Source organism: Puma concolor, chromosome B2 (genome assembly GCF_028749965.1).
Source record: "Puma concolor isolate L17-30 chromosome B2, mPumCon1.1.hap2, whole genome shotgun sequence".
NCBI classification, from domain to species: Eukaryota; Metazoa; Chordata; class Mammalia; order Carnivora; family Felidae; genus Puma; species Puma concolor.
In genome coordinates, this window is record NC_141671.1 from 58,799,719 (window position 1) to 58,812,397 (window position 12,679).

Below are 12,679 nucleotides of genomic sequence, written 5' to 3' on the forward strand. Positions count from 1 at the left end.
TTTTCTGCTTATGATAACCTCCAGCTTGTTAAACATTAAGGAAAGCAGAGGGATAGGACTGAGCAGCTGGGACTCCCATCTTTTGGTAATGCAGAAGATGGCCGGTATTCAGAAAAAGCTCAAAGCTCAGAAATAAGACAAAGGGGCAAGAGCATATTCTTTTAATATCCTACTAGAGTATTTTCTAACAGGCCTGATTAAAGATTATGTAATCCTCTGGAAGAATGCACTTTTCTGTGGCTCACTATTACTATTGATTAGGCCCAGACTCTGAAGTTACATGTTAACTTGTAGATTTTTGTCTGATGGAGAAGCAAACAAGCATAAAATGGTAGGAAAGAAAACCACAAAATTACATTTTGTTCTCTTGTAGGGTACTAAATACTTTTGTCTTTAACTCAGCAGTCTTATTTTAGCATTCACTCAGTGACACTCTGTCCTCAGTCTCTTGGATTCTCTTTGAAGCAGCCTTAACCATCATGCTCATGTCTTCATTAATGAGATAACTAAATCTTTGGCATGTGTTCATTATGTACTTGTGTGAAAGTCAGGTTTGAAACTCTTTGAAAACTGACCTTTGACACTGGTCTTTATAACAAACAGGATTTAAAAGTATATACACAGAATTGTGTATAAAAGTGAATATTTATTTACAATGAGAAAAGAAATCTCAGTGACTTACAAGGAAGTTTGGAGATTCGGGCCTCTTTCTCTGAAATCTCTTTAGACTCTTCCCAGGAAATGCTTACATGGAAATGATTCTTGATTGCAAGCTAGTTTGCCCTCTGAAAGAGAACTATAATAACCTACTGCAATTCCTAGCAACTCCCAAGTCTCAGAAGGACATGTGTAAGGGTTGGGGGAGGGAGACTCTTAGCTTCATTTGCTCCAGAGTAAACCAGGTCTATACTGGGGGAGAGCACACCAGCAAGTAAGGAGTTGTGGGGTATAAGTCTGGGAGAAATAAACCAGAGATCTTTTCCTCCCTTGGGTAACTGGACCGTGGAGTGGCCCCTTGTGCAGATTTTGGTGAAGACTCACATACACATGTATCAGAAGATCCAGCACTGAGCTTCTGTTGTAGGGAGAACATGCGGAACCAAAATGGCACCATTTAAGAAGAAAACCTCTGAATCTATTTCAATCAAATCCCTTCTGCCCCAGAACAGCCCCAAATATGGACAAACTAGACACAGAAGAGGGACAGAAAGGCATCAGGAAGAAAACATAACATTCTTTCTCCATTCAAGTTCTTGAACTGCAGGTATACCCAACCAGGAAGGGGACTGGAACCATTAAACTAAATGTAAGGTGGAAGTTTTAAACTGGAGTAGGCTGAATCATGTTTTTAATATGTCAACATGAATAGAAAGCTCTGGAACATGCATGATATTCCATTAAGAAAAAGTAAAGAGAAATCCTACAGAGCACGCTTGACATCACTGACAAAAGAAAACTAAAACCCTCTAAAGTTTAGACTGCCTTGGGGCGCCTGGGTGGCGCAGTCGGTTGAGCGTCCGACTTCAGCCAGGTCACGATCTCGCGGTCCGTGAGTTCGAGCCCCGCGTCGGGCTCTGGGCTGATGGCTCAGAGCCTGGAGCCTGTTTTCGATTCTGTGTCTCCCTCTCTCTCTGCCCCTCCCCCATTCATGCTCTGTCTCTCTCTGTCCCAAAAATAAATAAACGTTGAAAAAAAAAAATTTAAAGTTTAGACTGCCTTTAATGAAAGGATACATAGATAAATGTCTTAAATGCTCAATTAATTAACACAATGAGAGAAATGGAGAAGACCACATACACTCCTAAATTTTTACCTGAAACCTGGTTGGGTACTTTCTTTTTTCACCTTATTTCTAGCAGTAGGGGCTACCTACAATTGAGATGCTTAGATGCTCAGTAGCAAACTTTTACAGCTGAGAATAATCTAACCAAATACAAATTAGTCCTCTACGACATGAGACACAAATTCTGAGTACAATTTCAAGGATGCTGACTGTAGACAGAAAGTGTAGCAACTAAGAAGAAGGATTAAATACTTGAAGATGTTATTAGTTTAAATTTGTGGTGAGAAATTGATCTGAAATAGGCTCTTTTTCCCCCGTTGGTATTCAGAAGGTGAGAGTAGACCACTGAGCTAGATTAGGGGTAATCTGGCCTGGATATAGAGTAATAACTAAAAGATCTCAGCAGGTGATGCCTAGCTACATACCACTATGAAATGACAAGACAAGCAAACATTTTGTGGGGGTGTTGCCACTCACTACAGAACAGATAGAAATGCTAAGACATGATACCCTAATCTTTTTACTCTAATGGTTGTTACTACTGCAATTTCAAATTCAATTTACAGCTCCTACCTCATTTTGAAGTGCTAAATGATTTGAAAACTAAATACCTAGAAATCACAAAAAAGGTTCTTTTTATCACACAATGTCAAAAAAGATGTCTATGAAATGAGAAAACATGAATTGAAAGAAAAGGGAAAATGAATTGAAAGAACAGAATGAAAGAAACCAATTTTTACTTCTATTCACATGGGACAATGGGAACAATGAAAGTTCCCTAATGGTAAGAAATACAATTTTTTTTTTTTTGGAGATTACTTGTTTTAGTTAATTTTATGTGTCAGCCTGACTGGGCTACAGGATACCTAAAGCTGGTTAAACATTATTTCTGGGTGTATCTCTTAGGGCGTTTCTAAAAGAAATCAGTATTTGAATTGGTAGACTGAATAAAGCAGATGACCCTTTCCAACTTGGATGGGCATCATCCAGTCCCTTGGGGATCTGAACAGAACAAAAAGTAGAGGAAAGTAGAATTTGCTTTTTTTTTTTTTTAATTTTTATTTTTTTATTAAAAATTTTTTTTTAACATTTATTTTTGAGACAGAGAGAGACAGAGCGTGAACGGGGGAGGGTCAGAGAGAGGGAGACACAGAATCTGAAACAGGCTCCAGGCTCTGAGCTGTCAGCACAGAGCCCGACGCGGGGCTTGAACTCACAGACCGCGAGATCATGACCTGAGTCAAAGTTGGCTGCTTAACCGACTGAGCCACCCAGGCGCCCCGCTCTCTGTTGAGCTGTGACATCAATCTCCTGCCATCAACGCTTCTGGTTTTCAAGCTTTCAGACTCAGACTGGCATCTACATCACTAGCTTTCTTGGGTTTTTAGCTAGCGGACTGACAGATTGCAGAACTTCCTACCCTCCATAACTGCATGAGTCAATACCTTACAATACCTATATAACTTTTAAAAACATGTTTACTTATTTATTTTGAGAGAGAGAAAGAGAGAAAGAGTACCTATGAGCAATGGGAGAGGGGCAGAGAAAGAGGGAGAGATGAGAATCCCAAGCCGGCTCCATACTGTCAGTACAGAGTGTGATGCAGAGCTTGATCTCAGGAACTGGGAGATCATGACCTGAGCCGAAATCAAGAGTTGGATGCTCAACTGGCTGAGCCACCCAGGCACCTCTATCTATCTATCTATCTATCTATCTATCTATCTATCTATCTATCTATCTATCTATGTAAACATTGTTTAACATTGAAAATTAAATTGAGTTGGACTTTCTTGGTCAATGAATTGAATAAAACAACTCTTTCATCCATCTTTTATCCTAGTGCAGTGGTCTGCAAACCATGGACCTTGGGCCAAATCCTGCTAGTCATCTATTTGTGTGAATAAAGTTTTACTGGAACACAGCCATGCCCATTCATTTTTTATATGTTGTCAAAGGCTGCTTTAGAGTTACAATAGCAGAGTTGAATCGCTGTGATGCAAAGTCTGAAATATTTGCTATTTTGACATTTACAAAAAAGTTTGCTGACCCCTGCCCCAGCACATGGAGGGTAGCATTGGTTAGTGATGAATAAAAGCTATGAGAACAATTAGAGGCACAGACAGCACATTCATTCACATATGGGAATTATTGACTTTCAGTGCATGATAAAATACATTCCTATAGGCTTAGCACCTGGTAAAATTAAGACTAAGTTTAAAACTTGCATTTCAATAATTATTTATTATAATGTCAGTGACATGAGTTCTTAGTGCATTTGTTGTATAGGTTATATTCCCAAACCTGATATCCTTTTAAATTATTATTTAACCTATTTAAAAACATCTGGCATAGAAAGGAGAAAGTGATTTAAATATTATCTGTTTAATTTGCTAACCTTCCTATGTATGCCCTTTTGGAAACAGCTTGTTCAAAGTCCATAGAGATTTGGATACTCAGAATAACCCTTCTGTATCACTTTTCTAAACTGAATTTCACTACATGCAATTTGGGTTTCTCTGAAATGAGCAACCACAGGGGTTTGAAAATTCTAGCACAGATTTATAACAAAATGAAAAAAGGTTGGATACTGTCCAGAAACATGTGATGGTACTCAAAGCAGAATGACATTTGCTTGGTAAAGCTGCTGAAGTGTTACTCCTCTTAATATTTTTCAACATGAAATTTGTCTTCTTGTAAGCAGGTTACCTTCATAGACAATGGAGGGACAGAACTTATTAACACTGAATTTTATCAACCAAGCTGCTAAAATGAGTGATGATTTTGTTTACAAATAGCTATAAATAGGGTTGACTGCATGAACCCTAAAGTATAGCTTTATGGTACTGAACGTCTCTTCACTTACCATCCTACTCTTCTTTAGAGTAAGTATGCTTCTTTAAGGGTTATCTCCTATTAAACCACTATTAAACCACTAGTCTTTACATGTTGGAAAAAGCATTCCCAGGAGATGTGGATTAGGGTGTACAAGTGTGTGTGTGTGTGTGTGTGTGTGTGTGTGTGTGTGTGTGTGTACTGAAAAAAACTTTTCTCTCTCTTAAGGTTAGGAGAGATTTTTTTTTTAAATTCTAGATGAAAGTCACTGGACTAGATTAAATTGTGATGACAAATTATTTGCATTTTCAAGTAAAACCATCATGCATACATGCAATAGTATTTAAAAATTAGTGTCTTTATATCTTGAGACAGAAAAGCTGAGAGGTAAAAAAGCTTTCTTCTTGACCTTGTAATAATGACTCTTTCTTTCTGAACATACAGGGTCTGTTACTTTGGAAGTAAAATAAACTTGTAGACCAAAAAAGAATTCTATCAGGTCACTCTGTCTATTCCTTTTCAATCCAGAAAGGCTAAATATTGATATACCTTATTGAAATTGCTCTGCTATTTTGAAAGCTGTCTTGAATCCAATCTCCTCTTCTGGGAAAATAGAAGAGAGAAAACCTGAGGGGTGTAGGTGATGGAGCACCTATAGCCATTTTGCTATATTTGAAATCTGAGAATGGAGTTAAAACTGAAGTGTCCAAAGGGAGCAGAAGAAACTGGGCCCTAGGGTGGCCTTTAAGTCATGAATCAAAAGATACCTAAAATGGGAATCCACAGCCTTCCACTTAGTGTGAACCAGTAAATTCTGTTTGGGATGAGTTTCCCAGAATTTGTAACAGAAGGATTCCTACCTGATACAGAAAGCATCTCTACTTTCTAGCTCAGTTAATGGGGTTCCAAAAGATTAGCAAACTTGCCCAAGTTCACATAATTATTAAGCAACTAAGCCAGGATTTGAAGTGACTTCTTCATGTCAGTTTACTAAAAGGATTTGCTGAGGGCAGTTCAAACTGGATTTTTAACTAACTACAGTGTGATAAACATGAAAAAACAAAGACATATCAAAAAGACAGGAGTGAAACAAGGACAGAGTGAAGGACATTGTAAATGAGGTATAAGGTTCAATAATTTCTGAGGATTCTGAAAATCTGAGATTTCCCTGGTTGTCTCATTTCTCCCAGTTACTCAGCAAGACAGAGGATCGTGGATGGCTCTCCTTCCCAGGTTGACTATTTTATACTCCAGCTATTTATAGTGCCCTAATTAGAAATCATTGCAAACATAACATTTGTGTTTTGATTTGCTAAAACACTGATATTGCCAATCCATAAGAATAATATGCATTTCATTTCTAAGAATAGTTGCTAGTGCCAGGAAGCCATGGAAAGCAAAACCAGACTCATGAGGACCCTCATAGTTTCAGAAGGCAAACCGCCATGAAATATTCTAATTATTCAGCTTTTTCCCATTAGAATAATCCAAAATGAGCCCCTACTCCTTAGGGGTCAAAGTATCTCATCCTTCCAGCCCTTGACAAGTATTTAATTATTGAAGTTTCATGTTTTCAAATGCATGTTGATTTTACATTCTCCTCCAGAATATATCTGTTTGCATATATAAAAAGCAAAAACAAACAAAAAAACAGGAGAAAAGGAGAGGAGAGTTTATAAGTCTGCCTGGGTAGGCAGGCTCAGGAGTGACATCAAGTCAGATAGCACTGACAGACCCAAAAGGTGACAAGGGTTGGAAGACAGTCTGGAAGGTCCTGGAGAGATCCTTTTTATGATGCGACAACACGGACAGGAAAATAATCTTTGGCTTTTGCCAACAACACAGATGGGAACTGAGTTGCCAAAAGCATTAAGCCAGTTCAGGTCCATTTTGTCCAAGTCAAGATAGGGCTCAGTAGCAGAGTTTCTCTAGGTTCCTTGGTTGGAAAACTTTATACCATTCCATGTATTCCAAGTATGGGTATGCGTTGCTGGGGGCAGTGTGTTGGTCATGGTGAGGATTCTTTATGACATTTCTTTGTTCTGTGTTCTTCTCTATGGACTGAAGCTGCTCATGGCCTCACTGGGAGTCCTCCTTCAGTACATATTCTGGTTCTCCTTATGAGTTGCTACACAGACTGCTGGAATGCCCTATTATGGTTTACTATTGGTATTTTAGACAAAACAGGAAAGAGTAAACATACCATTCTTATTCTGATAATCTTCCCTGTAGCCCTATAGCTATCTGTGCTCTTCTTGGATTAAACTTTTGACCTCCAAGGGGCTGTTCTTATGATCCTTCTGAGAAGTCTATTTTTGTTGTTGTTCTGAAATTAGCCAACTCCAGTGTATTATGGTGTTGGTGTGCATAAGGAGATGCTGGATTGGAAGTTGTAGTTGCCATGGACCAGCATGTCCTAGATGCAATAACGCAAAGAGTAGTTTTGGCAGTTCAGCATTGGTAATCAAGATAGCAATCATGTTGTTCAGAGGATGTGAAGAGTGTTTTATTTGGGGTTACAGCCAGCTAGTCTCCATTTCACTAAAATTAAAAGGCACATACAGATCTGGAAGACCTTAAATAGTGCTTGCCAAAATCAGCTGTCATTTGAGTGGATTTCTCTGGAGTAGGGGTTGAGAGGTTGAAAGACTGAGAAATTGATATGGAAAGCCAGAATAATGTATATGATGGAAAACAGATACTTTTGTGTGTGTGTGTGTGGGGGGGGGGAAATTCACTCTAAGGCCTTAAGTGCTGATAAAGCTTCCATACTAAACTGAAAGCTGCTTGTGTGCAGGATAGTGTCTTAAACATACATCTTCGTTTCACATAGCACTTTCCCTCAGTTGGCCTTCAGGCAATGTTTGCTGAAATAAATCTAAGAGAATGAACCTAGGACTATTTATATCTATCCTACTAGAATAATTATTTTTACTTTTTTTTCAAATACATATTAAATAACTAAAATTGGAAGTCATGTGAGGTTCTCTAGTTTATGAAAATAAGAGATTTATTTTATTTAGCATGTATTTGGCTTACAGTATCTCTGACAGTTATTGTTACAAAGTAAAACTAACTCTTACCTATTCTCCGAGTTGGTGATGCGGACACTTCTGTAGAAAATTAGAGTATAATTGCTTTCTATTGCTGTATGGCAAAATTACCACAGAATTAACAACTTAAAACACATTTATTATCTTATTTTTTCTGTGGGTCAAGGGTTTAAGGAAAGGCTTAACTGGTCCTCTGTATAAGAGGCCCCTAAGCTTCAGTCAAGGTGTTGGTCAGGTTGGGATCTTATTCAAGGTTCAACTGGGAAGGACCTGCTCCCAAGCTGAAGTGGTTGTTGGTAAAATTTAGTTTCTTGCAATTGTAGAACTGAGGGCTTCAATATTTTCTGGCTGTCAGCTAGAGGCCACCTTACTGGTTGTTTGCTGGAGGCTATTCTCAGTGCCCTGTCACATGGACCTTCTCCAAAATGCTTCATGCTTTATCAAAGTCAGCAAGACAGAGAGGGTCTCCTTGCAAGATGCAGCTACAATCTTATGTAACCTAATGACATAATTGACGTTTCACCACCTTCTGTTGGTTCACCAATTGGTTTCACCAATTCTGTTGGTTCAAAGCAAATCATAGATCCTACACTAAAGGAGAGGGAATCATACAAAGGCATGAACACTGGGAGAGGGATAATGGGGTCTATGTTAGAATCTGTTCATCATATATAGAAAGAGAGGAAACACAATTCTTGTCACTTTTATAATTCTGTCAGTGGTAAAGCCTCATTGACAATATTTAACTTAGGTTGAATGACACAAATATTTCAGACATTAGTAAGTCAGTAGGAAAAGCTGTTTTCCTGTTTCTATTTCACTTAGTTACACAACAGTTAATTTTCCTTCAGGGTCCTGAAGGTTATCTTACTGTATAATTTTTGCATTATTATATGTTTTAAAAATAATTGCTATTAGCGGGTTCACTATAAAGCAGACTACTTATCAAATAAGACCTTAGTTTTGTTTCTTTCAGAAAAATAACCACGACCAAGGAAGTTAGCTTCACTCAAACTCAAAATTCACTCTTTTCAAGTCCTTTGAAACTTCATCTGTTATGTTTTTCTTATATGAATTAAGTCCTAATTGCTGGTGTCATTTTACAAATGTGTAAATCAAGGCACACACTTGGGCAGAGCTAATCAGAAGCAAAGGGTTTAGTCACCCCAAGAGTTGATATCCTTTTTCCACTAAACTATGCTTTCTCCTCAAATATTAGGTCAGAGTGTGATTGTTCGGTAAATATATCACCTTGACTTTATCATACCTGCCCATTCCTCTGTTCCTGTCTTTGGCCTGTGGTTCTATGTTGTTTTTCATTTCCTTTCCCACTGATTATTTTCAGAGCCCATCTCTGCTACCATTCCTATCTACTCTTGCGATAAATTTTTTTCTCTTTCCCACACTATGCATACAGATGTTTACTTTTGTGGAGTCATTACCTACTTGATACCTTGCCCCTTAGAAACACTGAGGTGAATTAATTAAGATATTTCCTGTGAGATTTGGTCAATTTTTCCTTGACTTTCATTAATATAATCTGTACATGCTTTACCATCCTCTCTGTCATTATTTGTAGCCCTGAAATAAAGATTTCTCAGAGGATTAAAGAAATTTGGGAATATGTTCTACACTGTCCAAATGAGACTCCCTCAGGGTTGATTCACTTAAGAATTTTAGTGGAGCAGAAAGTAATTGTAATTAAAATCTTTTTAATCTTATAAGAGCAGGATGAATCTTTATTTCAAGGGAAATAAGGTATATAGGCTTTTTCCTCCTTGACATACAGATTGCAAATAAAAAGAAGAAACAGATACAAGTATTCTTCTCCATCTTCAATCTTAGAGATCTGAGTTGATCTTTTATATTTTTGAAGATGAAGCAAAAAAATGCCATAAAAATTAATGCATCAAAACCATTATCAATGAATAAAAATCTGTCAATTATATATTCCAAAAGCAGAACACCTTGGTAAATTATGCTTGAATCTATCTGAAATTGCCAAAATCAGGTCCAGTTACCTAGTTACTTTCAGAGGTCAAGTATTTCTTGACATTGGAACCACAATACACAACTTTCTTTGAACAAACAAGTATCCACCACATGCGTGAAACACCTAGATGATGCATACACAAAATTGGAAGTTCCAGACCTTTCCATCACCCAGATGACAGTGCTGCTGGTTTTTGTTGTTTTAAGAATGGAGTCAAGAAATATAGGTTAGAGTTCAAGAGGCTAGAACTAACCTGATGCAGGTGCCATTGTTGTGGCATAGATGACGAGCACACCATGGGACATGGCAGTTCTCGATGTTCTTTCCACGTAGTGCTTCATCAATGATGAAGAATTCTTTGTTGTTTACTTGAAGCTCTTGAATGCAGCCATTGAACCCATAAATGTGACCTGCATTCTTATGGATCTTAACATCTTCTGGGATATGGCCAAGGTACATTGATTCAAAATGCACCTATAAGAAAAATAACAACAAAAATATCTGATCAGGTGTTGCCAGATTATACGAGAAAGACCTAGAATGTTTTGTTCTGTAAGGCATGTTTTAATGTATCTTTCTGTGTAAAACAGGTTGTAATTGTTGCTTAGTTTTGTCACCTCTAGTAGGTGGTAGGATAAGTTACCTTAGGAAAGGGCCCTTATTTTATATTTCTTTTGTAGCTCTCACAATACATAATGAAATCTTAATTTTTTTTAAAAAAGGGCATTCAATAAAACTTGTTGATTGATTACTCTGAAATGTATTTTGGAACTGAAGTGTTTGAATCTTAATGTAAATATTAGCAAATAATAACTGATAAGGAAAATAGAGTCTTGTTAATTCACTATTGTTAGAGACTGAATTGTGTTTCCCCCAAATTCCTATGTGGAAGTTCTAACCCTCAGTAGCTCCGAATGCGACCTTATTTGGAAACAGAGCTTATACTCGCCGACCAGAATGATGATAAAATCACTGGCACGATGTAAACTGCTACTTAATCTCTCTTCCCACCCTTCAGTAATGTATATAAATTGACTTCTCATCATTTGTATGTATATAAAAAGTAACTTTCCCAAACAGGAATTTATGAATACACGTGAATTCTGGATGAAGTGGTAACAAGACCCTGATCTTCAGGGCTGTTGGCATACAAAAGGTGCATGCAGCATTTGTGCAGTTTATGCCTCTGATGTCCTTATCCCCAATATACATTCATGTACTCCAAACTGATACCTGAAAAGTATCCAGATTGACATTACAGATCCACTAAAATGGAAAACTATCATTGCAAGAATTCTGAAACTAGAGCCAAATAATTAAGTTAGGGCTCTAAGGGGAGGAGAGAATGGGAAATGCTCAGTAATGTCACCTAATGTTTACATTAATATGCTCTGGTTTGATGCAAATGCACTTTTAGAGAACAGAGCATGTTCAATTCTAGGAACATCAAAGCATCTCCATGACCCATAATAGATCTAACTAACTCTATTATTTGAGCTCTTGTTCTTTTTTAGTGACTCGAGTTCTGCTTCTAAAAGCATTCCTTAATTTTGTGTGTGTGTACTTTATAAAAGATTCAGATATACAGTCACCCAGAGGATGACTATCTTCGGGTATAGTGGGGTGGAAAACTCAAGGTGTAATAATAGGCCCTCTTGCAGTACAGGAGTATTTCTGTTTGTTTTCACATCCTTTCTCATATGCTAAGTCCATTTATATTACTACTCTAATAAACTATTAGCAAAAACTCTTTTATCAATTTAAGATAAGTAACTCACTGCTAATGCAATCTGGGATCCACCATGAACCTGTAGAATCAGTGAATCCAAGGCCATGACCTTCTCTCACCAAAGATCTTTGACATCTTTGTGTATTGATCACACACCTGGAACAGCAAACCTCTCACAGCTTTGACAAGTGTGCTGTTTTAGCACAAAACTGATAAAGGATGGAAGAATATCCTCCTCTTCTGTCAGCAGTAGTCAGATCTGAGGGAAAGTCTATAGAGCTATCTATGATTTATTAGACCATTAAAAAACACCCAAACAATGAAAGTAGATGGCCCTTGTATTTCTTCTGATCTGAGGCTCAAGCTTAGTTGGAGTCCTGAAATGTCTGAAAAAGCTGCTGCCATTGACTGAACATAGATAACCATTAAAATGGTTGACTTCCTCTATCCCCAGACTCTTAATTATCCAGGAGCAGCCTTTTGTGTGTATAATCATTTCTAAGGAGACAGGTCTTTAAAATAAGTCTTTTCTAATAACTTCTTGTGAATCAGACTATGGAGAATAGAGTCTGACATGAAGATATGATCTTACAAGATAAAACCACAGAGAACAGACATGGATAATCAAGGAGGAATCATCAAGATAATGAAAAATATGAATGGTGACTGAGGGAAAAGGACTCCACAAATGATAAGAGTGAAATAAGCATTCCCTTTCCTCCCAGAGTTTTCTCTTTAAAGGAAGAATATAGTTGCCCTTTTATAATGTGTAGGAATAAAATAAGAAGACAGGCAAAAGGGTACAAACTTCTAAAAACTACAGAGGTGAAAACAGGTAAGAAGCTCTTTTATCTCTTCTTTATTCTGTTTTAATTTAAATTTAGACTTTGGAGTCTACATATATTTCTGTAATGATATCTTGATTCAATGTTTAGTTTTGTTTTACAGCCTCAAATCTTAAATTAAATAACTTTTATGTTAATAGGAAGGTAACTAACGTAGTTTTTACTTAAGATTAACTACTGGAGTGTACTTGTCTTTACTCAAGAATGTGATGACTTATAATTGAAACACTGACTTTTATTTGGGTGTTGTTACTAGATTTTTGTTTTTAATATTATCTGAATTGAATGCAGACAAATTCAAAACCAGAAACATCAAGTCTTGGAATGGGATAAGAGATGCTGTGTAAGGTGTTTGGCAAGAAGGATTTATTTAAATTACTTCTTACATATGATTTATCTTAAATTTTTAAAAACTTTAGAGGCATTTAATGAAAGGGGATCAAA

At 37.1% G+C, this 12,679-nt stretch overlaps 1 protein-coding gene across 1 annotated transcript in view; it reads right to left on the bottom strand.

Moving 5' to 3' along the window:
• LOC112861989 (EGF-like photoreceptor maintenance factor) overlaps positions 1-12,679 on the bottom strand; it is a 320,134-nt gene that overhangs the window by 216,480 nt on the left and 90,975 nt on the right. The window contains exon 4 of the mRNA XM_025925163.2: positions 9,915-10,135. Coding sequence (XP_025780948.2) covers positions 9,915-10,135 — 221 coding nt within the window. The remainder of the gene's footprint in view (positions 1-9,914; positions 10,136-12,679) is intronic.